Source organism: Panicum hallii, chromosome 2 (assembly GCF_002211085.1).
Source record: "Panicum hallii strain FIL2 chromosome 2, PHallii_v3.1, whole genome shotgun sequence".
Lineage (NCBI taxonomy): Eukaryota > Viridiplantae > Streptophyta > Magnoliopsida > Poales > Poaceae > Panicum > Panicum hallii.
Genome location: NC_038043.1, coordinates 51,568,962 through 51,595,171, shown reverse-complemented (window position 1 = coordinate 51,595,171; position 26,210 = coordinate 51,568,962). Strand labels below are relative to the sequence as shown.

Genomic DNA, 26,210 nt, shown 5'->3' with positions numbered 1-26,210 from the left:
GGACAACAATGGCGATGCCATGACCGTCATGCCTGGCTTTGTTTGAGACAACAATGGCGATACCATGAGCGTCCTGCTCCTGCCTGGCTTTGTTGGAGGCAACAATGGCGACGCCATGAGCGTCGGCCTTCACCTCACTAGAGGCATTGTTGCGATGACTTGGTTGTTTCCTCCGCGATGCTGCTGCTGTTGGCAACTTGAGCACTTCATAGATGGGTTGGGTAATTTTTAGAATTTTAGGCGGTCCTGTCGTGCTTAGCTTAGCTATGTTTACAGGGTGTGCTAGTGATCCTTGGTTTCGATTGTGATTGGGTATGTGGTGCTGGCGTTGTAGCTCTCTTGGTCACTTTGTGGTGCTAGGGTAGTCATTTCTCCTCTTCTCTCTTGGGATATCTTGTGCTGGTTGTGCATAACCGCCTGTGCTTGCCGTGCTTGGTCGGTCGTGTAATTCTGAATTGATCGTCACTACTTTGGTGGTGGTATGTAACACTGCACTTTGAGAGTTCTCTAGAAACCGTGTCATTGTAATTCTCCTCCTCTTAAAGAAACAGGTGCTGAGTTTGAGCAAGTCTTAGAATAAGAATAAACAAATGCAACATACGTGTATCTGGTTTTTATGAAGGTTTAAGTTTGAAAATTATTTTAGCAATTTCTAAATCCAGTTAAATAAAGAGAAGTGCTTGGAATTTGTTTGTAAGTTCAAAATGATACAAAATTTAGTGAATTTTAGAAGTAGATAAAAATTAGGATGATACAGTTACTTTAGTTTACAATTTATATATAGTGGTAGATGTGGGCAATCTAGATATAGATTTAACGGGTTGCTTTGCATTTTTTTTTTTGCCGAAGTCAGCATTTTTTATTTAATACAGGTCTATTTCGGTTTTTAATTCGCTCCTACGAGAAATTGAATCTAGATGCTACTCAGGTTCTCCAACCACTAGGTTAGAGGTCTTTTCGCACTTTTTTTCATATTGACAGGGCTATTATTGTAAAGCAGAATATACTGAGTGACTATTGTCCAATATGATTGTAGTCCTCTAAGAATTTATGGCATGATGTTTTCTTTAATGTTTGTTAGGCGTTCTTATGATTTTGTTCTAGCGCGTCTTACGATGATTAATGTGGAGCTTTGAAGGAATATTTATTTACTAATAGTAATATATACCAAGATTCCGCATAGGAAAGATTAAAACTATATAAGCAGTGCACAGGGCCGTGTCTTTGCTGCGAGTGGCCAGTTCTGGCTTGTTCTGTACTTGTATGTCGTCACTATTCAGAAGCAAAAGTAGGATCCAGGGGATAACAAAGTAACTGAACGCCGTCGCACTGTCTTATTAGCGGTGAAGTTCAGCAATGGCATGGCCTACTGCTGTTGGACACACACACATACCCCGGGTCGATTTGCAGGTCCCGGTTTTTTATTGTCTAGTTCGCCTTACAGAATGATACGAATGTTTCCCGATATATATCTAGGTAGCATCATGGCCTTCAGTTCGGACCTCGCTGTTGCATTGATGTTTCTGCAGCGTTGATCGATCAGCCGTTCGACGGGAGCACACAGTTCCCGACCTCTGCAGGAAAACAATGGAGCAAGAACAGGTTAGATTAGAGATCTGAGAGAGAGCGTAGGGGCGGCAACGACAGGAGTAGGTTGCCGGAAGCAGCGAGATGAACTCACTGGGTTGCTGGTAGACGACGGAGCCGGCGCCGGAGAAGTCGCACGCCACGGCCGCCCGGTGCTTGCTCTGATAGTAGCTGTTGAACGCGTAGGAGGCGTGCGAGGCCTTGGTGTCCGGCTGGAAGCACGCGCCGCCGGGCTGGATGGCGCTGCAGTCGGCGCCGTTCCCGCACGCGTAGTCCAGCGCCGTCTGCAGCCGCGCGTCGCCGACGCCCGCGTTCGCCACGCACCAGCTCGCCGTCGCGGCGCACATGGCTACATATATCTCGGCGAACAATGGAACAAGCACACCTCATGAGATGGGGACAAGGGGGTTGCCTATCCAAGCTCTCTAGGCGTGATGGATGACGAAAGCTTTCGCTACTCACTGGGTTGCTGGTAGACGATGGAGGCCGCGCCGTTGAAATCGCACGCCACGGCCGCCCGGTGCTTGCTCTGATAGTAGCTGTTGAACGCGTAGGAGGCGTGCGCGGCCTTGGTGTCCGGCTGGAAGCACGACCCGCCGGGCTGGATGGCGCTGCAGTCGGCGCCGTTCCCGCACGCGTAGTCCAGCGCCGTCTGCAGCCGCGCGTCGCCGACGCCCGCGTTCGCCACGCACCAGCTCGCCGTCGCGGCGCACATGGCTACATATATCTCGGCGAACAATGGAACAAGCACACCTCATGAGATGGGGACAAGGGGGTTGCCTATCCAAGCTCTCTAGGCGTGATGGATGACGAAAGCTTTTGCTACTCACTGGGTTGCTGGTAGACGATGGAGGCCGCGCCGTTGAAATCGCACGCCCCGGCGGCGCGGTTCATGCTCTGGTAGTAGCTGTTGAACGCGTACGAAGCGTGCGCGGCCTTGGTGTCCGGCAGGAAGCACGACCCGCCGGGCTGGATGGCGCTGCAGTCCGCGCCGTGGCCGCACGCGTAGTCCAGCGCCCCCTGCAGCCGCGCGTCCCCGACGCCCGCGTTCGCCACGCACCAGCTGGGCGTCGCCGGCTGCACAGGCGCCCCGCCGCCGGTGGGGCGGCGGAAGTCGAACTCGTACACCTTCTGCATGTTGGGGTAGAACAGGCCGAAGTGCTGCTCGACGTCGTCGACCCCGGTGCCCTTCTGGTTCTCGTTGAACAGGGCGAAGATGTACACGTCCATGTCGGCGTCCGGCCGGTGCGGGGTGCCCCTGTTGCCGGCCAGCACGCGGTTCATGAGGTTGTTGATGTACGCCTGCGCGTTGGCTACCGAGGCCACCGCGCCCCCGTTCCCGGCCTGTAGAAGCCTCCTGCCGCCTTGGGCGTGATGGAGCCCTCCACCTGACGGCGCCCCGTGCTCCGTGTGGGCGACGGCCAAACTAGCGAACCCCAGCTTGTCCATGGCGTAGTACGTGGCGTCGCGCTGGGCGTCCAGGAGGTTGTGGTATGTGAGCTTGGTGTCCGGGTCGACCGCGCCGGGGTTGGAGTTGGCCAGGACGTAGTCGAGGGTGAACGCGTTTGGCTGAGCCATGTACGTCAGGTACGGGTAGTAATTGACGGAGAGGTAGGAGCCCGTCCGCTGGAGGAGGTCGAGCATGGGCTTCATCACCGGCTGCGCGATGCTGTCCTTGAACCTGCCCGCCGACGGCGGCCAGGACTCCGCCAGCGCGTCGAACGCGACCGGCGTGGTCACCTTCACGTTGTCGGCCAGGTTCAGCTGCGCCAGCGCCGCCTGCACGTTGGTCATGGCCGGGACGAGGTCCGAGTTGAGGTCCGGCCTCATGTCGAACACCTCGTTGCCCACGGCCACGGCGTGGATCTGCGTGGCAGGGTAGTACGCCGCCACGTTGTCCCGCACCCACTGGAGCGCGTTGGACGGGTCCGAGGCCACGGCGGCCACGTTCTCGTTGGGCACCATCACCATCACCTTGATGCCGGTGTTGGCCAGCGACGTCAGCACCTTCTGGTTGGCGTCGTAGATCCTGACCATGGTGATGCCGTTCTGCTTGAGCAGGTTCACCACCGACGCCGGGTCCGGCAGGTCGTTCGCCACCCTCCCGTAGCTGACGCCCAGCGCACCCGCCTCTGCAATGCACAACATACCAATTGTCAGCACTGACACAATCTGAAACCGCACCGATCATTTTTCCCAAAACCGAAGTGTTTCTGTGCGATGCTGCACGATTATTCTTACCTGCACGTGAGAAGAAGAAGAAGAGCAGAGGCAATGCGGCGCCGAGGAGGACGACGACGATGAGGCGGGTGAGAGCCATGCTGCCGTCCTGCGGTGGCAAGGCAACTCGGGCGGGCAGAGGAAGATGATGAAGGTTGAGTGCGGGATGAGCCACAGGGTTCGTGCAAATTTATAGCCGGCAGCGGCATCGAGCTCAAGGTCGAGGCGAGGCACTGGGTGCATGGAGAACGGTGAACAAGTTGATCTGCCCGTGTCTGAGAGACAGGGACGAAAGCCGAGTCAACTGCGACCTGCTAGGTCATGCGCCCTACCACACGAAATGGTTATTCTCATCCACTGAGAATGGCCTAACGGTGAACGCTCGCTGACATGTTGAGCAAAATGTTTGTACCATATAGTGCAGTAAGGCGTGATCGCTCGCCGACATGTGTTGAGCATCTTGTTGCTCAGGATTGTAATCACATTATAAGCAATTAATACGAGCTCTCGCATTATTAGCTAAAAAATGGTTTAGCATGTCAACAAAGTTTTGATAATTATAATGGTGTTTTGTAGCGGGATATTTGAAAACCCGTAAAGTTGCAGTGGCATGAATATAATTAATAACCCCTTAAAAAAGGCAACAGATCAATATTTAAGACACTCCTGCTTATACTCAAACAATTGCCCGTCCTCGCGTGCATTCATATATACATGCTATAACTACATACCGCAGTTTTTTCCACACCCTGCAGCTTCAGTCCTCCTCATCTTGGATAAAGCCAATGACTTCCAATGTTCGTCAGCTCAAGTGGGAAGAAGAAATCTGTAGACGTAGGCCAAGTGAATAAAGATAATAGTTCTAATAATACTCCTGTACCACAATCCTCACATTGTATACTTAATGTATGACAAGGTTAGGCAAGAGTCACCTTCAGAAGCTTTTCAGATTTCTGAATTTATTTTAGAATTTGGCTGGCGTTATTCTTTCAATAGTGGACGATACGCCTGTCAACAGCGAGACGTATACGATGACTTCATCAATCTCGAGGTTCAGCCGATTCAGTCTCTTGGAGGTACTCATAAGAGTAGGATTACGTACGTGCATTTATACAGGGGTGAGTGTACGTACATATACATGAGCGCCTACGCATATACTATATTTCGCAATTTAGAAGCTTTCAAGACATTCATTGAGTTGACGCATCATCGAGTTGACGCCTGCGTACATGCCGACGACTCTCAATTATTCTAATAAACTCATTTATACTTGCAGCTTTTTCCCACGGCTGGTCCGAACTACTGATTTGATCGAGTTTGACGTGGTTGTGGCCAAAACTAACCTTTCCATGATGGACTATATGCGCGTACATAATTTGCACGGCAAACGAAACCGAAGTGATGATCACGACCTAGATGTGGTTAGTAATTTTAAAGGTAATGATTTTTATACAGCCTAGCACGGCAGCATAAATTTACTATCCACCCTCGAGCAGTGGCACGTGCAAGCAATTTTAAAATTTAAAAAATTGTAATTCTTAAACCGTTCATCAAATTCAAATTCTGATTGCACAATTGTATTTGTATATGTTTCAACAATATTTTTCAAAAATACATAAATTGCTTTTTATAATAAAAATACCAAAATAAATTAGTTAAAATGCTCAACTGATCTGCTAAAATTACCTATTATTAATCATGCAATATACATACCCAACAAAGTTATTTACCCTCATCCACCAATAACACCAAACAATCTAACTTCACAACATGAACAGCATATCCACTTAACTGAACTCAAGCATGTGAAGCAGCATTCTGTAAATCCATAAACAATTTTTGCAAACATCATAACCAAATTAGAATATACTAAAAGGTATTTTATCTCAAAAAATGTATCATTGAAATATAATGGCGTGAGATCTTATTTTGAAGCTTTTATCGAAACAAACATAACAGCGTAATCGGATTTTGATTTCAATGCTCGATTTTGAAACTACGATCTATTTATTTTAAAATTATATGCATGCATGCGCTTACATTATTTGTCTTTTTTTCCTCCTCTCCATACCCCTCACATGCATGCACACACCCACTGCATGCACACATCTCTGTAAAACTGGGTGGCTGTACGATCAGTCTAATTTACGGCCGGCCATAAATTCTCCCTCTCATTTGTTAAATATTCTAGGGAAAAATCCAGTTTACATCCAATTATCATAAAAATCTCGTTTCCAACCTTTAACTATGAAATCAGATAATAAGGATTATCCAACTGTTAAAATTGGACAAGTTTAGCCCTCTAGATGGTTTTGCATTTTTAAAAAATAAAAAAATTCTGGTTAGATATGAAAAATCAAAATTAATTTATTTTATATTAGAAAAATATGAAACTAATACCATTTTTTTTCTAAAAGTGCAGTCTATATGTTATTTCTCTACTTGAATCTTATTTATTTTAAAATAATAGACATAACTATAAGAAAAAAATAAGAAAAAAAAAGTAAGAATATGCAAAAATTAAATTTGAATAACTAACAAGTAGAGTAACAATAGATAGGCTAATTTTTTTAAAAAAATATTAGTACCAGCTTCATATTTTTGATTTGAAATGAATTACTTATGAATTTTTTAGTTCAAACTTAATTTTTTATTATTTTTAACAAAATGAAAAAACTTTAAAACCATTCAAAGGGCTAAATTTATACGGTTTCAACAGTTGGATGACTTCCTTTATCCTATTTTCTATTAAAGTTTGAAAATCAAAATTTTATAATAGTTTAAGGTGTAAATTGGACTTTTTTCAATATTCTAATCCAATAATAATTACATACTTATCTTTGTCCCGGTTGATAGATTTAATTTAGCAATTTCGCCTCAAGTCGTAGCTTTTTTTTGCACTTTGCATCTCCATATGTGTCCGACATATATTTATTTAAACACCTAGTTTGAGTTATGCGTTTAAATGAAAATTGATATTCTCATCACTTCCTGTGTACATGTATACATGATAACACACATGCTGCATGTATCTTGATGGAAATTCCATTTTCCTTGCCAAACTTCGTCGCCAACTAGTGGCTCGGTCTATGATGGCACATTATTTCCACAAGATAATTAAGAAGCACAAGCACTAGGGACGCACGTACAAAATCGTGAGACCAAGCACCAACCAGTCCTTGGGTGTTCTACAGATGCACTGCTTGCAAGTTGCAACAAGTGCCCGTATGCATTCATAGTGCCACGGCACACTTCCTGCTGCGGTCCTCCCCATGTCGAGATACTTACGACGACTTGACTCAAACAATTTTGTTTCTTGCATTCATATATACATGCTACAACTACATACCGCAGCTCATGGTCGAGGCGAGGCACTGCGTGCATGGAGAACGGTGAACAAGTTGATCTGCCCGTGTCTGAGAGACGGACGAAAGCCGAGTCAACTGCGACCTGCTAGGTCATGCGCCCTACCACACGAAATGGTTATTCTCATCCACTGAGAATGGCCTAATGGTGAACGCTCGCTGACATGTTGAGCAAAACGTTTGTACTCCCTCCGTCTTAAAATACTTGTCGCCGTTGATTTTTTCTTACAACTTTGACCATTCGTCTTATTCAAAAATTTATTGCAAACATACAAAAAGTTAAGTTATGCTTAAAATACTTATAATAGTAAAGCATATCACAAACAGTAGATGGTATTTACATAATTTTTTGAATAAGATGAATGGTCAAAATTGTAAGAAAAAGTCAACGGCGACAAATATTTTGAGACAGAGGGAGTACCATATAGTGCAGTAAGGCGTGATCGCTCACCGACATGTGTTGAGCATCTTGTTGCTTAGGATTGTAATCACATTATGAGCAATTAATACAAGCTCTCTCTTTATTAGCTAAAAAATGGTTTAGCATGTCAACAAGGTTTTGATAATTATAATGGTATTTTGTAGCGGGATATTTGAAAACCCGTAAAGTTGTAGTGGCATGAATATAATTAATAACCCCTTAAAAACGGCAACAGGTCAATATTTAAGACACTCCTGCTTATACTCAAAACAATTGCCCATCCTCACGTGCATTCATATATACATGCTACAACTACATACCGCAGTTTTCTCCACACCCTGCAGCTTCAGTCCTCCTCATCTTGTATAAAGCCAATGCCTTGACTCCACTGCTTTACTGTTTCCTGCTGCTCCTTTCCAATGTTCGTCAGCTCAAGTGGGAAGAAGAAATTTGTAGACATAGGCCAAGTGAATAAAGATAATAGTTCCAATAATTACTAATGTACCACAATCCTCACATTGCATATTTAATGTATGACAAGGTTAGGCAAGAGTTACCTTCTGGATTTATTTCAGAATTTGACTGGCGTTATTCTTTCAATAGTGAACGATATGCCTGTCGACAGCGAGACGTATATGATGACTTCATCAATCTCGAGGATCAGCCGATTCAGTCTCTTGGAGGTGCTCATAAGAGTAGGATTACATATGTGCATTTATAAGGGGTGAGTGTACATACATATACATAAGCGTCATGTACTATGTTTCGCAATTTAGAAGCTTTCAAGACATTCATTGAGTTGACGCATCATCGAGTTGAGGCCTGCGTACATGCCGATGACCCTCAATTATTCTAATAAACTCATTTATACTTGCAGCTTTTTCCCACGGCTGGTCCGAACTACTGATTTGATCGAGTTTGATGTGGTTGTGGCCAAAACTAACCTTTCCATGATGGACTATATGCGCGTACACGGCATGCGAAACCGAAGTGATGATCACGATCTAGATGTGGTTAGTAATCTTAAAGGTAATGATTTTCATACGTCCGGCCGTGCGTTTGCCTTGTTGCATGGCAGCCTAAATTTACTATCCACCCTCGAGCAGTGGCATGTGCAAGCAATTTAAAAAATTTAAAAATTGTAATTCTTAAACCGTTAATCACATTCAAATTCTGATTGAACAATTGTCCCGGTTGATAGATTTAATTTAGCAATTTCGTCTCAAGTCGTAGCTTTTTTTGCACTTTGCATCTCCATATGTGTCTGACATATTTATTTAAACACCTAGTTTGAGTTATGCGTTCAAATGAAAATCGATATTCTCATCGCTTCCTGTGTACATGTATACATGATAACACACATGCTGCATGTATCTTGATGGAAATTCCATTTTCCTTGCCAAACTTCGTCGCCAACTAGTGGCTCGGTCTATGATGGCACATTATTTCCACAAGATAATTAAGAAGCACAAGCACTAGGGACGCACGTACAAAATCGTGAGACCAAGCACCAACCAGTCCTTGGGTGTTCTATAGATGCACTGCTAGCAAGTTGCAACAAGTGCCCGTATGCATTCATACGTGCCACTGCGCACTTCCTGCTGCGGTCCTCCCCATGTCGAGATGCCAACGACGACTTGACTCAAAACAATTTTGTTTCTTGCTACTTCTTTCCAAAACTTTTCAAGTCTTGTGGAAAAGAGAAGCAGCACCAAGTGCTGATTGATAATGACAATAGCTTCAAAGATATATATGGTGGATTGGGCAATAGTCTCATTCAGAGAAAAGTCTAGGTAAGTAGTCCACTAGAGTTGGCTTCAGTACATGCCAAGGACCATGGTTTTAATTTGTTCAAGTGCATAGGAAGACTTAGCAAACGTCAATAGTGGAAGGATATAGGTTCACACTTCGATTGCTGATGAGTACCGAACGATGACAGCATGGCATGTTAAAAAAAACCAAGGGATTAGAAATTCAAATCCTTACAGGAACTAGATCATAAAACATCCTAGCGTTAGATTGGATGACTCACGCTAGTAAACCGGTTTGGAACCCTCTTTAGTCCCGGTTGTAGCAACCGGGACTACGAATCCGGGACTAAAGATCCTGCGAGATTTGAACCCGAGATGTCTTGCCTCGTGTAGAGCTTTCTTACCATCCTAATTGGAATACTTTACTTTTAAACTAACCCGTGGAGGATCTTTACTCCCGGTTGGTGCTGCCAACCAGGAGAGGTCCTTTTGATTCCAGTTGCACCAACCAAGATTAAATGGTCTATCTTTAGTCCGAGTCTGGGTTGGAGCAACTAACCGGGACTAAAAGTCTAGTTCCAGTTGGTAGCTCCAACCGGAACTAAAGGACTCCTCTACCTCCTAACCGTTAGACCCAGAACTAATGCCTAGATTAGTCCTGGACCCAACTGTATCCAACTGTATCCGGGATAAATGTTAAAGATGGATGTGGTGTCCTGTACCAGTGTCAATTGGATACTTGGATGGTTAATTTGAATTAAAAAATAACTAGTTTGCAAAAAGAGTGGAAAATCCTAGACATGTTACTCACAGAAGCAATTAAAACATCTTATTTTGGAATCGCATTACCACACCAAATAAAGATTAAGAAAAACACAAGGACAAGTAATCCAATGCGTCTCATTTTATTAATTTATGGATACTCCAACTTGGGAACCCCTTCCTTCATTAAGGTGGAGGGGCCATTCTTACATTAACAGGCAATATATGGTACGAAAAACTAGTACATAACACCCTAATTGCTGGCTCCTCCTCCTTGGGATGCATCTGTTATGGGCCTTTAACACCTGTAGTAGGGATAAGTGTCCACACAAGACCTATGGGCCTATTATTATATCGCAACAAATCCAATCAATAATTTATAAAGAACCAATCTTATTATTTTTTTTGCCGGTAATCTTCTTATCATTTAAATATGTTTAGATCTAAAGACATTAACTTAAAGTGGCCCTATAGTCAGAATTAAATCAATCTCATCATTTAAAACTATAGTAAAAATTACAAAAGTGTTACCGATGTGAATCTAGGATGACGTATATATTGGATTAACAGAGCATGTGACATATGGAACAAGTGGTGACCCTGCCCGAGATGTCCATTTGGTAGCACGTGGGACTAGCCGCCCTATTATCGTATATGTCCGCTGGAGATAATAATATTCCAGAACAAAATAAAAGGTCGGAGATAACAATGTTCCAAAATATTTTTTATCTTATTTTAAAATATTTTATTATTCTAAAATATTATTATCTTTAATGGACATGTGCGATGATACGGTGGTTAGTCACATGTACGAGGAACAGACGCCCCCGACCCTGCCCCGGCTCGATCAATGGTCAGTCCTTGCGATGCAAATACGCCAGTACCTAATGTAGTTGTCACGCTATCTATGAGATCATGGAATATAGCGATGCTACTTTTTTCCACAACAATTTGGTTCATCTAGACCTAATGTGTCCAATCCATCATTTTCGAGTTTGGAGTTCCTCTCTCTCCCGTGGTTGACTCGAAAAGGTCGGAGCTGCTGCTCCACCCACAGCTGGTCTGATTTGGACTGGCTCAAATTCATACAGCCGGATGGAGCTATATATCTTGGTGATGTTAGTTGACGCGAATGGCACGGACGCACAGTACGTCAGTCGTCAGGCCAATGAGCTGCCTCACTCCATCGATCCAGACTCCAGTCGCTGGTTGCGGCCAACACTGACCGAAGAGGTCTGGTCAATGACCTTTCCGTGATTGAAAACGCGTGCGTGATTTCCACGGCAAAAGCTGGATGGAACTGTTGGTGGTCGTCACGAGTGTATGGCAGTACTCTTAAGAAGTTCTTGGAGTGTGAGAGAAGTTAAGGGTATTTGGTTGTAGTATTTGGCAGAGCTCCAGCTTTTCTTCAAGAAATTTGTGGATTAGACTTTTGGAGCAGGATACTATTTACAGCTCTAAGAAATCTTGGCTGGAAGTTACGTTGTTGCCGAGAGCATTTAGATGGATAATTTGTTTTCTATAATTTAAATTGAATATACTAACTCTATCCCAAAATATAGAAATTTTTAGACTTGGTCAAAGTCAAATATTTTCATCTTTGACCAATAATATCTTCAAAAATAATTACTGTTAAATAGAATATGTTACATGTTATGATAGTTGATTTCATTATGAACATACTAATATTATTTTCATGTTGTCAATATTTATGGTTTTTTACCATCTATAGTCAAAGTTTAAAAGGTTTGACTTGGAGAAAAAAAATCTAAAAATAATATATTCTAGGACATAGGGAGTAATATTTAAATCATTTTAACTTGGTCTACAAACCGAGGGTCCAACTTGGATCTTGTGACTGGCGCATGGAAGCAAAATTTGGTAAAAATAGGAAGTTTTCATATATCTGAAGTTTCACTTCAAATAAATACATAAGAAGCTCGACAAAATATCAGGCTAACACCCTCCATCCTAACTCAAAAGTGGCACTAACCGACCGAGGATGGGTTTCCTAACTTTTGAAATAATATAAACGTATAAAGCATTGAAAAGTTTCTTAATTAAGTAAACATGTGCACTATAAACTAACTTATATGTAGACGAACTTATATAGTGAAACACTGCACCGTGCATATCATAGAAGGAATATATTATTGTGTCATGCGAAAAATCAAACTACCGGCCTTGGATCATTGCAAAGTAAAGACCACTAAAGATTATGTGCACCTAGGATAATCATGAGCCACCATCATTTAGTGCTTAAAGTAGAAATCAGGTGCTATTGTGTAATGTTTTAACTGGGTCAATTTACTAAATATGTCAAATCCAAACTTTAATTTCGTTGAACAATATATTTTCTATAATAGTATACAAGAATCCATCCATAAATATAAGACGGAGATTTATATACAATTTTTTTTGTTTATATATAGACTATAACATCAAAGTGTAAATATTTTGAAAGCTGGTTTGCACCTTTTGACCTTCTAACCCTTTGCACCTTGTTGATAAAAGCAGAGAGCAAACAACTTGCATTTCCATTTGGTGTGGTTAGTGGGTATCGTCATCGCCGTGTCCAACGTTGACTAATTTACCCTCGTCTTCAGAGCCTGTCTCTTAAACTTTCTCCTCCTACCGGAGTATACCAAACACAATGGCTCACCACCTCCTTCCCATGGCGGCCATCCTCGCCGCCGCTGCCGCTCTGCTCGCTGTCCCCGCCGCAGGTTACCCCTGGCCGGTGTGCGGCGGGACCAGCAGCTTCAAGGCTAACAGCACGTACCAGGCTCATCTCGACTCCGTTGCCGCCACCCTGCCCAAGAACGCCTCCACGTCCCCGGACCTCTTCGCCACCGCCGTCGTCGGCACCATCCCGCAGCAGCTCCGGGCCATGGGGTTCTGCCGCGGCGACATCAACGCCACGGACTGCTTCAGCTGCCTGACCCAGGCTTTCAAGGACCTGTCCAACGACTGCTCCTACGACAAGGACGGCACCATCTACTACGACCCCTGCATCCTCCACTACTCCGGCGTCCGCACCCTCCCCGGCAACGACACGGGCCCGACGACGGAGACGTACACCGTCAACAGCAACGCTATCGTCACGTCGGACCCGGCCCGGTTCATTAGCCTCCGGGCCGCCCTCATCAACGCCACCGTCGCCTACGCCGCGAACAACTCGACGAGGCTGTTCGCGACTGGGGAGGCCGACTTCAACCATGAGTTCCCCAAGGTGTACACCCTGGCTCAATGCAGGCCGGACAGGACGCCGGCGCAGTGCCGGCGGTGCCTCGCCACCATCGTGGCGGGTAACCTGGGGGGCTTCCAGAACTACGCCGGAGGCAGGGTGCTCGCAATCAACTGCACGTACCGGTACGAGACAGTGCCCTTCTTCAATGGACCGGCAATGGTGCGGATGGCATCACCGATCTCAGGGGCTCCGGCACCAGCGCCGGCTTCGACGCCGGGGCCGGCTGTGCAGCCAACGGTTGGGACGTCGCCGGACGCCAGATTAGGTGAGTAAAAGCTTCTGTTCCGTCTTTGTTTGACACACAACAAACATGTCAGTACTTCGATGTGGCCAATCTAAAGTTTTTTTTGTATATTCGTTGCAAGTTTTTTCTGAAAATTGAACTTGTTTTCTAGGGAAAATTTGCCCCTTGTGTCTTCTATATTGGATTGTTATATTTTCTCTATGTTTAAATCAGGACACGAATTTGACGTGATGTTTGCCCACACAGGAAGAAGAAAGTACTCCACTGTAGCAATCGTGGTTCTTGCAGTTGGGTTACCAACCCTTGCAGCCTCGAACCTTGTCGCCTGCATCTGTTTCTGGAGGCGGCGGCGACCAATTGAACAAGTGAAGAAGCAGTCATGTATGCACTTGAAAACTCCGAAATTTTGACAGTTTGAGTCGCTTTGAACCTGAAAACAATCCAAATCTACTTGAACAGATCCCATGTATTCAGCCGAAGCCGAGGACATGGAAACGGTGGACTCGATGATGATCGATGTCTCCACCCTGCGAGCCGCCACAAGGGATTTCGACGAGAGCAACAAGCTCGGAGAAGGCGGCTTTGGAGCGGTGTACAAGGCATTGCACCTGCACGAGCATGTCTTTGATGGTTTCTGATCTGAATATGCTCGGTGACTAACAGAGTACATTTCGTTTGATTTGTTCAGGGTGTTCTCCCTGACGGCGACGAGATAGCGGTGAAGCGGCTGTCCAAAAGCTCGACGCAGGGAGTGGAGGAGCTGAAGAACGAGCTCGCGCTGGTGGCCAAGCTGAAGCACAGGAACCTTGTCAGGCTCGTCGGCGTCTGCCTGGAGCAGCAGGAGCGGCTGCTAGTCTACGAGTTCCTCCCCAACAGAAGCCTCGACCTCATCCTCTTCGGTACTGATCGAACTGCTCTCAAACGCACGCCGTTTGCAACTTTTACCTCATCACATCACTGAACCGTGATCACTCCCTGCTTCCTTCCTGATCATTTCAGACACTGAGAACGAGGAACGTGAGCAGCTGGACTGGGGGCAGAGGTACAGGATCATAAACGGCGTCGCTCGAGGCCTGCAGTACCTGCACGAAGACTCCCAGCTCAAAGTTGTCCACCGTGACCTCAAGGCCAGCAACATCCTGCTGGATGCGAACATGAACCCCAAGATTTCGGACTTCGGCCTCGCCAGGATCTTCGGCCGAGACCAAACGCAGGCCGTCACCAACCGTGTTGTCGGAACCTAGTCAGTACCAAAATCACTCTGTTAACCCGTTCAGGTTCAGCTTTCCTACAGGCAAAAATGATAGGAATTCTGCTTGATTTCTCGTTTCAGTGGCTACATGGCGCCGGAGTACCAGATGCGCGGGAACTACTCCGTGAAGTCGGATGCGTTCAGCTTCGGGGTCATGGTGCTGGAGATCGTCACGGGAAGGAAGAACAGTAACGACGGCGACAGACCCCAGCAGTCTGGACACCTCTTGACCACCGTAAGTGCAGTCTGATCGCCATTGTCTCTCCAAGTTTTGGTGAAGTTTGGCTCAAGGTTGCAAACCACCGTGCAGGTATGGGAGCACTGGGAGGCCGGGACAGTGGCGGAGTTGGTGGACCCGGGTATGAGCGGCAGCTTCCCGGTGGGCGACGTGCTGAAGTGCATCCACATTGGGCTGCTGTGCGTCCAGGGAGACCCAGCGGCGCGGCCGGTGATGTCCTCGGTCGTGATGATGCTTGGCAGCGACACGATCACCCTCCAAGCGCCGTCCAAACCGGCGTTCTTCGCCAGGAACAACGGCACTGACAACACGACCGTGTCGACGGCATCAGTGCAGGGCTAGCCGTGAGAGTCCAGAACAGTTTTCAGTAACCTGTTAGCATCGACCTGTATGCTTGCATGGGCTAGTAACGATTTTTAGAATTTCCATTTCAGTTTATTTATTTGAGATTGAGTTGTAGATTTCACTGTATGCTCATTTGAACCAATATGAGGTAATTGTAGAGCATCCGGAAAATGATGTGTGACTATCTATTTCCTCCACATCATCAAGGCACATGACACAGTTGTAACAAGACTTAACGTAAGTGTTTCTTCTTAAGAGTATCCTTCTAGTGTCTAGCCGATCAACAAGAATGACCTAAAACTGTACTTTTAAAATCCACTTCAAAGGCAGAGGGGGAACACTGAGCTGAAACTGTACTTGTAAAATCTTTCTGAAGCATAGTAAAAAAATCCCCAAATATATACCCAGGCATCAGGAGTTCTCAAATGAGTTCTTACAGAATTGACATCTTCTTGAATTGAGAACCTCTTTGTATTGTATTGACATTGGCATGTGAAAGAGGTCTAGCTAGTAAGTACTGAACTTGGAGTGTCTGTCTCATTCATAGAGATGAACTTGTCTTCAGAAAAAGAGAACAACCAGGGATATCAAAACCCAAATTTCTCTAATTTTTTTAGATTGTCCACCTAGGATCCTAGGTGGCTTCACGTGGAGGCTTAAAAAAATCAGAAACATCCGGCCATCAATCTGACAACTTTAATCATAGTAGTCATTGGATCTGTTAACTTTCCTAATAAATTACCCACATCTGTCATTATAAAAATAGACTAAAGTAACCCCTAAACATGTATCTAAATTACCCACCTCTGCCATTATAAAAAAACTAAAGTAACCCCCTAATTTTTCATGTAAAGTACCCACCTATACTATTATAAAAATAATGCAAATAATCCTCTAAATTTGCATATAAATTATCCAATTATATCATTATTAAAATTTAAAGTTACCCTTAAATCTGAATCTAAACTATATAATTATAATAAAATATTAAAGTGCACCAATATAAAATTCTAAATTACTATTTTTATCATTATTAACATATTATTTATATAAAGTTACTATTCATGATATGTGTCACCATGTATTCATGTATGGTGGAAGAGATAAAAATATCAATTTACAAACAGTTCAATCAAATATATATCAAACACACATGGAGGTGTGATGCAAAATAAAATCTATTACAACTAAATAATGATAAATATATATTTTAGAGCATGTGTTAGAATATTTAAGAGATGAAAGAAGGCGTGAAATAGATAAGTATAATTATTATCTGTAAGCCTTATTTTTATATTGATTTTAATTACTCCTAATTTGCTACGAACAAGTGGTCTCTCTCCGTGGAAATGTCGTTCTGCTTGCCGAAACATTCCACAAGATAAGAAGCACAAACGTGGCACGCACGGCCGGGATGTGGAAAAAGTCGACCAGCACAGCAGCACCATTTGTTTGTGTTCTGCAGATACATTGCTTACAGGGTGCCCCAGTATGCATTCATACATGCACCTCCCGATCCTACTTGCGAGTTTCTGCAATCCTCATAATGCAAGCTAACGGCGACTTGACCCAAACCTTCTTGCTACTTCTTTCCAAAAGCTTTCAACTCATGAAGAAAAAAAACAAGGGAATCTGCACCAGGCGACAATAATAGTGATAATAACTCCAATTTCCAAACCTTTTGTAACACCGAAATATCACTCCCTTTTCTTACTGCTGCATAGTAGTACAGTCGTCTATTCCATATAAAAAGTTAGGCAACGGTCTTGGTCTCGTATTCAGAGGAAATACTACATCTTCAGTCCACTATAGTTGGCTTCTCTAGATGTCTAAGTCCAAGGGGAGACCTACCAAATGACCAGTACTGCTACTATACAGTGGACTCGATGCTGGCACCAATAACCTTTTAGAACCCCTCGTTAATCCTCATGAGATGCTGTAGAACAATAGATAGATACTAGAAATTTTTATGGAAATTACAAACATCCGGTTATTAATCCAACAGACTCTGATCATCGTAAGTGTTTGATCTATTATATCATAGATAGACAAAAAAAAATTGTGAAAGATAAGCAATTCTGATTACCTGTGGAGTGATCGATGGACTAGTAGTACTAGTGTTCACAAAGTTCAGAGTTTATGTCAGGCGTGCAGCGTGCGTCTGTTTTCTACTCCCTCCGATAGGCATGCCAGCTCAAGTGGGGGCGTCGATTGGACCTTTCCAACTTCGATTTCCGGTCTACTAACAAACGCTCAGACGCTCAGTCGTCCGTGGAGGACAGCAAACAACTTGCTTTCGTCGGTGGGTCGTCGGCATCGCGGCTTCGGACGATCGATGGCTAATCTACCCCTCGCCTACATAAGCTGCCTCCTAACTTTTTCTTTCCAGTTTCCACCACGAACAATGGCTCGTCGTCACTTCCCACCCGTGGCTGCCATCCTCGCCGTGGCACTACTCCTAGTAGCCCGCGCGGCGGGCTACCCATGGCCAGTGTGCGGCTACAGTACCAGCAGCTTCGTGGCCAACAGCAAGTACCAGGCCCACCTTGACTTCGTCACCGCCACCCTTCCCAAGAACGTCTCCTCTTCCCCGGACCTCTTCGCCACCGTGGTCGTCGGAGACATCCCGGAGCAGCTCTGGGCCATGGGTCTCTGCCGCGGCGACATCAACGCCACGGACTGCTTCGGCTGCCTCACCCAGGCCATCCAGGACCTGCCCAGCGAGTGCCCCTACAACAAGGAGGCCACCATCTACTACGACACCTGCTCGGTGCACTACTCCGACGTCCACACCCTCCCCGGCGACGACACCGGCCCGGCGCTCAACACGTACCGCGCCTTCAACGACGCGAACGTCACGTCGGAGCCGGCCCGGTTCCAGACCCTCCGGGCCGCCCTCGTGAACGCCACCGCCGAGCACGCCGCAGGCTCCGCGCGGCGGTTCGCGACCGGGGAGACCGACTTCGACCAGGAGTTCCCCAAGATTTACAGCGCGGCGCAGTGCACGCCGGACCAGACGGCGGCGCAGTGCCGGAAGTGCCTCGCCGGGATCGTAGCGGCCTTCCTGGGGGGATTCGGGAGCAATATCGGAGGCAGGGTGCTTGGGGTCGACTGCACCTACCGCTTCGAGACCACGCCCTTCTACAATGGGCCAGCGATGGTGCGGCTGGCATCACCAGGACCGAGAGCGCTGGCGCCGGCTGTGCCGCCGACGGCTGGGACGCCGGCGGCAGCCGGAGGAGGTGAGTGAAAGCGTCCGTTTGGTCTTTGTTTGACATAGCCAACACGTCACAAGCCAACACTTGGGTGCCCCGCGCTTGACGGTGACGGAGCGCGCATGCGAGGGTCAACTTTTTTTAGTGCACGCATGCGAGGGTATTGAATGAATGAGTGGCTTGGAAATTTCAAATTAGGCATTGTCTAATTACTTTTGAACGTAACTCAGTTGGTATGTTTTCTTATAATGGAACCTATATTAAGTTTATTCTAGTAATTAACCGGACTCCATATTTCCTAGCTCATATAAAGGACAGACCGTATATATATATACACATATATATATATGGAAAATATATTCTGATTATAGTTTCTGTCTTTTCTGTCTGTTAACATCGAAAATGGAAAGATGCAGTAGTAGATCTATGAAAAGCTAGTCATATTTTATTTCTTGAATAAACTATTCTAACTGCATTTCATTTATTTTTACAATTTGAAATTTTCTTCACAACAAGTGTGCTTGATTTCTTTCCGTTGGAAACCAAGCTTTGTCACACACATATCTGCCCTGATATTTGCTAACACCTTCTTTGGTTCCCAGGGGAACGGAAGCACCGTGTGCCCTGGGTGGTTCTTGCAGTTGTCCTGCCAACTCTAGCAGCCCTGAACCTGGTCACCTTCCTCTGTCTCAGGAAGCGACGCCGACCAATTGCGCATGCCAAGCAGCAAAGTACATTCCTGCAAAATTCTCTGATTTCACAGCGTTAAACAGTTCGAGGAATCTGAAAACAAATTACTTATCCAATTGATACTCGGACCAGATCCGATGTATTCCACTGAAGCAGAGGACATCGAAATGGTGGACTCCATGATGATCGACGTCTCCACCCTGCGGACTGCCACCGGAGATTTCGATGAGAGCAACAAGCTCGGCGAAGGCGGTTTCGGTGCTGTGTACAAGGTTTCTGAACTGAACAAACACGTACAAGAGGATTCTGAACTGAACTGAAAATAAAAACTTCCTGAATCATAGCGTGCAATGTTTGGTTTCGATTTGTTCAGGGTGTCCTCCCCGACGGCGAGGAAATAGCGGTGAAGCGGCTGTCGAACAGCTCGACGCAGGGAGCGGAGGAGCTGAAGAACGAGCTCGCGCTGGTGGCCAAGCTGAAGCACAAGAACCTCGTCAGGCTCATCGGCGTCTGCCTGGAGCAGCAAGAACGGCTGCTCGTCTACGAGTTCGTCCCCAACCGAAGCCTCGATCTCGTACTCTTCGGTACCAACCGAGTCATGCTCAACTCAAATTCCTCCTCCAAATTCTCAGATCATCATACTGATCACTGCCTGTTGTGTTTCCTTTACGGTCGATGCATTCAGACGCTGAGAATGAGAAACGTGAGCAGCTGGACTGGGGGCAGAGGTACAGGATCATAAACGGCATCGCTCGGGGCCTGCAGTACCTGCACGAAGACTCACAGCTCAAAGTGGTGCACCGTGATCTCAAGGCCAGCAACATCCTGCTAGACGCGAACATGAACCCCAAGATCTCAGACTTCGGCCTCGCGAGGATCTTCGGCCGAGACCAGACGCAGGCCGTCACCAGCCGCGTCGTCGGCACCTAGTCAGTACCAAAATTACTAATAACTCTGTTCTGGACTTCTGGCTCAGATTTCCTTGAGGCAAAAATGATCCAAATTTTGTTTGGTTCCTCGTTTCAGTGGGTACATGGCGCCGGAGTACCTGATGCGCGGGAACTACTCCGTGAAATCGGACGCGTTCAGCTTCGGCGTCATGGTGCTGGAGATCGTCACGGGGAGGAAGAACAGTAGCGACGGCGGCTACAGGCCCCAGCAGTCCGGAGACCTCTTGACCACCGTAAGTTCAGTCTGAATGTCCGATCACCACTGTCACCCATGTTGCGGTGAAGTTTGGCTTACGGTTACAAGCAATGGTGCAGGTGTGGGAGCACTGGGAGGCCGGGACGGTGGCGGAGTTGGTAGACCCGAGCATGGTTGGCAGCTTCCCGGCGGGCGACGTGCACAGGTGCGTCCACGTCGGGCTGCTGTGCGTCCAGGGAGACCCGGCGGCCCGGCCGGTGATGTCGGCCGTCGTGATGATGCTCGGCAGCGACACGGTCACCCTCCAGGCCCCGTCCAAGCCGGGGTTCTTCGCCAGGAGCAACAGCGCCAACGCAGCCGCGCCGACGGTGTCGCTCACGGGTTAGCCATGGGAGTCCAGAACAATTCTGAGTTGATCGCGTAGGCCGTAGGGAGACTGGGAGGGGATCTGCGAACGTGTGAGGTGTGCGTGTAAAGATCATGCAGATGAGGCTATCTGCAAGAATCATTTTCTGTCCTGACAATTGGTCGAAGAAAAAGAAAGTCTTTCCTGACAGTTGCGAGTGTAATAACAAGTAAACAGAAGTTCGACAATTCCTAAAAAATTGTGCCCCTGATATGTTTCAACATGAAGACATCTGAACTTCTTTTTGGAGGATTGGATTTCTGTAGGGAGGAAAAATCTTGAGTCACCTCACTAGCCAAAACCAGGCCCGGTTAGGCCCAGCCCATTAGCTAGATAATTGGGCCGAGCGTAAGCCACGAGCACGAAAGAGTTTAAGCATCTTTGTTGTTGCCTTTTTTTTCTCGTTTTAGAGAACAGGACACAGCACACTCGTCGCTCGGATTTATCTGTGCCACATTCCTGTTAAGAACAGGAAGTTGCCACCACGCGACTGCTGAGACACGGCACCAGGGGCAAGGCTGACTTGTGTCTCCATGTGATAGTTGCCCCCAAAATCGTTACAACCCTATCCTCAGAGCCGTCAGAAAGCACGAGGACTTGTTTGATACAGTTAAACACGAGAATATGGGCAGTTTTTGAAACGTGAGAAATGAGTGAGAACGAAGGTAACCTCAAGCAATAAAGAAAGATGGAGTGAGCGGTATTGCCGGCTAGCTATACTGATCAAGAGTACGCAAAAGCAAGCAGAAGCATCTGATGCGCAGGTGCCGAGGTAAACATGCATCTTTCTAGTTTTCTAAGGTAAAGGTTCAACTGAACTTTTTCTGGAAACCGGAACATCAGATCGCAGCATATCCTTCAGACTTCGCTGCTGCTTCTTGAATCCAAGCCTTCGACGGCAGCACGCAGTTTCCAATCTCTGCAGAGAACAGAGCAGCAAACGACGGCGGTGAGATTGCAGGTAACTGGATCCCCCGTGGGAGAACAAGAACATGTTTCAGTCAGGATGAGGATAGTGGAGTCACTCCGAGAGAAAACAGAGCGAAGCTTGGACTCACTTGGCGCGTGGTGGACGACGGAGGCGGCGCCGGCGAAGTCGCACGCCGCCCTGTCCCGGCCGCTGCGCTGGTAGTAGCTGTTGAACGCGTGCGAGGCGTGCGCGGCCACGGTGTCGGGCTCGAAGCACGGCGCGCCGGGGTGGATGTCGCCGCAGTCCGCGCCGTGGCCGCACGCGTAGTCCAGCGCCGCCTGCAGCCGCGCGTCCCCCGCCGACGCGTTCGCCACACACCAGCTCGGCAGCGCGCCGCCGCGGAAGTCGAACTCGTACACCTTCGTCTGGTTCGGGTAGAACAGGCCGAAGTGCTGCTCGATGTCGTCCGCTCCGCAGCCCTTCTGGTTCTCGTTGAAGAGGGCGAAGATGTACACGTCCATGTCGGCGTCGGGCCGGTACGGGGTGCCCGTGTCGCCGGACAGCACGCGGTTGATGAGGTAGTTGTTGTACGCCTTGGCGTTGGCGATCGTCGCCGCCGGGGCTCCAGCCCCATCCCCAGCCTCCTCCAAACGCCTCCCGGGTCGGCGCCTCCCGCCGGAAGGCCACCCGCTCTCCGAAACGTACGCGCGCGCACGGGGTCGTCCCCCCAGACCCAGAGAGTTTCCTTGCCGCGGACTGGCCGATGACCCCAGCTTCTCCATGGCGAAGTACGTGGCGTCGAGCTGGGCGTCGAGGAGGCTGTGGTACACGAGGCCGGTGACGGGGTCGCGCACGCCGGCCTTGGAGTTGCCCAGGGCGTAGTCGAGGGAGATCTTGTCGGGCTGCTCGACGTACGCGAAGAACGGGTAGGCGTTGATGGTGAGGTATGACCCCGTCCGCTCCAGGAAGTCGATCATGGGCTTCATCACCGGCCGCGCGATGTCGTCCCGGAACCTGCCCGCGGACGGCGGCCACGACGCCTGGAGCGCGGTGAACGCGATCGGCGTGGACACCTTCACGGCCCCATCCAGGCCCAGCCTCACCAGCGCGGCGTGCACGTTGGCCATGGCCGGGACCAGCTGCCGCGTCAGGTTGCTGGCCTCCTCGAACACCTCGTTCCCCACGGCCACGCCGTGGATCCGCGTGGCGGGGTAGTGCGCCGCCACGTTCCGGCGCACCCACCGGCGCGCGCTCGACGGGTCCGCGGCCGCGGCGGCGAGGTGGTCATTGGGAAGCATCACCATCACCGTGATGCCGGTGTTGGCCAGGGCCTCGAGCACCGTTGAGTTGGCGTCGTACAGCCTCACCGTGGTGATGCCGCTCTGCTTCAGCAGCTTTAGCACCGACGCCGTGCTCGGCAGGTTGCTCCCCAACCTGCCGTAGCTCACCCCCACCTCGCCGGCATCTACAATGTGCACAGCAAGCAACAATTAGCACTGAAATTGTACCTGCGGCAATACTAAACAGCAGTCTTTGTGAGCCGAACGCGATTACCTGCACGGGAGAAGAAGAAGAGTAGAGGAAATGTGGTGCCGAGGACGACGAAGAAGAGGCGAGTCGGTGCCATTCTCCCCTGCAGTGGTGAGGAGCGGATAGAGCAACACATATTGAGCATTGCAACAAGGGTGCGTGGAATTTAAATAGTCGGCAACAAGGTCAAGGTGGAGATGCTGCCGGTGTATGGAAGGTCAAACCCTCAAACATCCGTTTTTCTCCATCGACCCCAAAAAGGAAAATGAAAAGTATTATCTAGGGTGTTCCAAATTTATGGGAGAAGTTCCTACCCATTGGAAAATATAAGAAATGTATCTTATAGAATTTCTAAGAAATAGCTGAATGCATAGGAAAAATGTTTTACCAGTTTTGTTTTTAGAATATTCTGCTAAAAAGAATATTTTAGCTTCATAAGAAGTGTTTTCAGGTTGAATAAAAATATTTTGGAACTTGATATGAACAATTCAATTTAGACCCAACGGTCCAAAATTCACCCTGCGATTGGACCCAAATCTAAAGTTGTTCCAGTTAAATTTACGATCAAAGCAAGGAATATAGATCTTCGCAGGACTACTCTGGACACATTGTGCAGACGGAACAGAATGGCGGCTCAGAAAATTGGTGAATAGTAATGACTGAAGTTATCAGACTTCTTGTGAACTGTTGCATTTTTATTCTAGTCTTCGTTATTATACTGATGACTGTTAACGTTCCCGGAGGCTTTGGGGGAGGAATGAAGACTAGGGGCGAGGTGTTGCGAGGTGCAGTGGCTGATTAGGTGGGGGTGCTTCTGTAGCGTAAAAATACACACAGTGCGCGCGCGTATTGGACGGTCTGCGGTTATGAAAAGCTGGAGGAGTCCAAACTGTTTTTGTTTTTTTGAAATGTAAACCTGTTTTTCTATCTGCTGGAACATGTGATTTCTTTCTCGATGCATGGGAAGTTAGTTCATTCGCTCATCAGATTAAACGTACCCTTTGACTTGCAGGGCATATTGAGATTGGGTTGGGTCCACAAGATAAGCCACCATTCCTTGTCTTGAACCTTCACAGACGGACACAATGCATTGTGCATGTGACACATGTGATAAATTTGGGATTTTCCTGCTGCACTGAACAGCAGTCTGAACAAGCTAGCCAACGAAGACTTGACTCTAGAATCTGCCTATCCAGATGCGGGCCGGCCGCGTGATCAACAGTAAAAATTCGAGTGCTTGCTCCTCGTATCATGCTAGCATCATTTGGCTCATCTCTTGTCGCATTGCAATTGCCCACATTAAAAATAACAAATGTTAAGGCTAGGTGGCAGCCTCGTGCACAGAAAACTATTTTTCTTTAATTTTTCAGGTCATTTGAACTGGCGCTGGATCAGCTGCTGGTGAGGGTGGGAGCAGGGTAATGATGAAGCAACCATTCTTAATGCTGGCCTGGTGACCGTAGAGAAAAATAGAAGCCCCACCTTTCGGTGCGGATGAGTTGTCCACTAGAATCTTATCATGTCAAAAAAGAAAAGGTTAATCTCTACCATAATCAAAGCCACGTGCTAGTCTGCAAGAAGACGAGGTGATGAGCTATGTTACGCAAAAGTGAGCCGTGGGCCAGCGTGATTTAGAACTAGATCTTCAAAAGAGGACGAATGGCTCAGCTCAAATAGAAATAGGCCTCATGTAAAGGCCAAAAGCCCATGTATAAATATTGTACCACCAAAAGTTTAGATGCAAATTGGCATCCTCCCTCCTCTATATAAAGGGACACAAGGAGTTATTAGGAGGATGACTCTTTTCGAGCACTCCACACTTGCTCTCTTAATTTTGGGCCTTCGTACCTTCTTCTCTTCACCCCTCATACCTCCTCCTCTCTCTCTTCGCTGTGTGGAGGACTCACATCCCCAACAACTACTATTATTAATTGGAGGATCCATTTAAAGTCTCCACGTGAATCCACCTAGAATCCTAGATGGACACTTAAAAAATAGAAAAATAATAGAAATTCTTATAAAAAACATAAACATCCGACAATCAATCCGACAACTCTAATCATAATAGAAATTGAATCTGTTATTTTTTCTAATAAATTATCCACCTATGCCGTTATAAAAATAGGCTAAAGTAACCCCCTAAACATGTATCTAAATTACTCACCTCTACCATTGTAAAAAATAATCTAAAGTAACCCCTAATCTTCATGCAAATTACCCACATATGTCATTATAAAAATAATATCAAATAAACCCTAAATTTGTATATAAATTATCTAATGATATCATTATTAAAAGTTAAAGTAACTTCTAAATCTGAATCTAAGTTATATAAGTATAATAAAAATTTAAAGGGCACCAATATAAAATTCTAAATTACTATATCTATCATTATTAATATATTATTTATGTTATTGGTTATACAAAAATACTACCTATGGTGCGTGTCACGTAAGGGAAAGATATAAGAATACCATTTTTTTATATTGTTCACATAGCTTAAATAGATGGTTCAATTAAATACCTATCAAATACATATGGAGGTGTGATACAAAATGAAAAAAATGAAAAATATTGTTACAGATAATGATGAGTATGTATCTTTACAGTATTGTACGTTAGAATATTTAATAGATGAAAGAGAGTATAAGATAGATAATTATAATTATTAGCTATAATCTTATTTTTATATTAATTTTAGTTAGCCCGTACGAAGCATGGGTTGATAAGCCAGTAGTGTCTAATAATAATCGCGTTCAGTTTCTTTTACTCATTTTTCCAAACGAAAGACGACAAAATGTCACTTCCCCTAAACTGCTTATGATCTGGTGAATTGATAGATCGATAGAGATACTCAAAATAAACATGCACACAGAGG

The 26,210-nt window shown here is 46.5% G+C and overlaps 4 protein-coding genes across 4 annotated transcripts; 2 read left to right on the top strand and 2 right to left on the bottom strand.

The window, feature by feature from the left end:
- Positions 1-1,262: 1,262 nt before the first annotated feature.
- LOC112880000 (glucan endo-1,3-beta-glucosidase 13-like) lies at positions 1,263-3,982 on the bottom strand. Its single transcript, XM_025944439.1, has 5 exons — positions 3,829-3,982; positions 2,418-3,719; positions 2,050-2,304; positions 1,682-1,936; positions 1,263-1,574 (listed from the first exon to the last, which is right to left on the bottom strand). Exons 1-5 carry the CDS (start codon positions 3,905-3,907, stop codon positions 1,540-1,542), a joined length of 1,926 nt encoding a protein of 641 aa, XP_025800224.1. The 5' UTR covers positions 3,908-3,982; the 3' UTR covers positions 1,263-1,539.
- An 8,683-nt stretch (positions 3,983-12,665) lies between these two features.
- LOC112879998 (cysteine-rich receptor-like protein kinase 6) lies at positions 12,666-15,791 on the top strand. The gene is made up of 7 exons (XM_025944438.1): positions 12,666-13,621; positions 13,847-13,981; positions 14,060-14,199; positions 14,289-14,499; positions 14,600-14,843; positions 14,934-15,087; positions 15,163-15,791. Exons 1-7 carry the CDS (start codon positions 12,760-12,762, stop codon positions 15,430-15,432), a joined length of 2,016 nt encoding a protein of 671 aa, XP_025800223.1. The 5' UTR covers positions 12,666-12,759; the 3' UTR covers positions 15,433-15,791.
- Positions 15,792-17,733: 1,942 nt separating this feature from the next.
- Positions 17,734-21,113, top strand: LOC112879997 (cysteine-rich receptor-like protein kinase 6). The gene is made up of 7 exons (XM_025944437.1): positions 17,734-18,677; positions 19,253-19,381; positions 19,473-19,612; positions 19,714-19,924; positions 20,026-20,269; positions 20,367-20,523; positions 20,606-21,113. Exons 1-7 carry the CDS (start codon positions 17,771-17,773, stop codon positions 20,870-20,872), a joined length of 2,055 nt encoding a protein of 684 aa, XP_025800222.1. The 5' UTR covers positions 17,734-17,770; the 3' UTR covers positions 20,873-21,113.
- Positions 21,114-21,586: 473 nt separating this feature from the next.
- LOC112880001 (lichenase-2-like) lies at positions 21,587-23,492 on the bottom strand. Its single transcript, XM_025944440.1, has 3 exons — positions 23,357-23,492; positions 21,951-23,267; positions 21,587-21,811 (listed from the first exon to the last, which is right to left on the bottom strand). Exons 1-3 carry the CDS (start codon positions 23,475-23,477, stop codon positions 21,732-21,734), a joined length of 1,518 nt encoding a protein of 505 aa, XP_025800225.1. The 5' UTR covers positions 23,478-23,492; the 3' UTR covers positions 21,587-21,731.
- Positions 23,493-26,210: the final 2,718 nt, after the last annotated feature.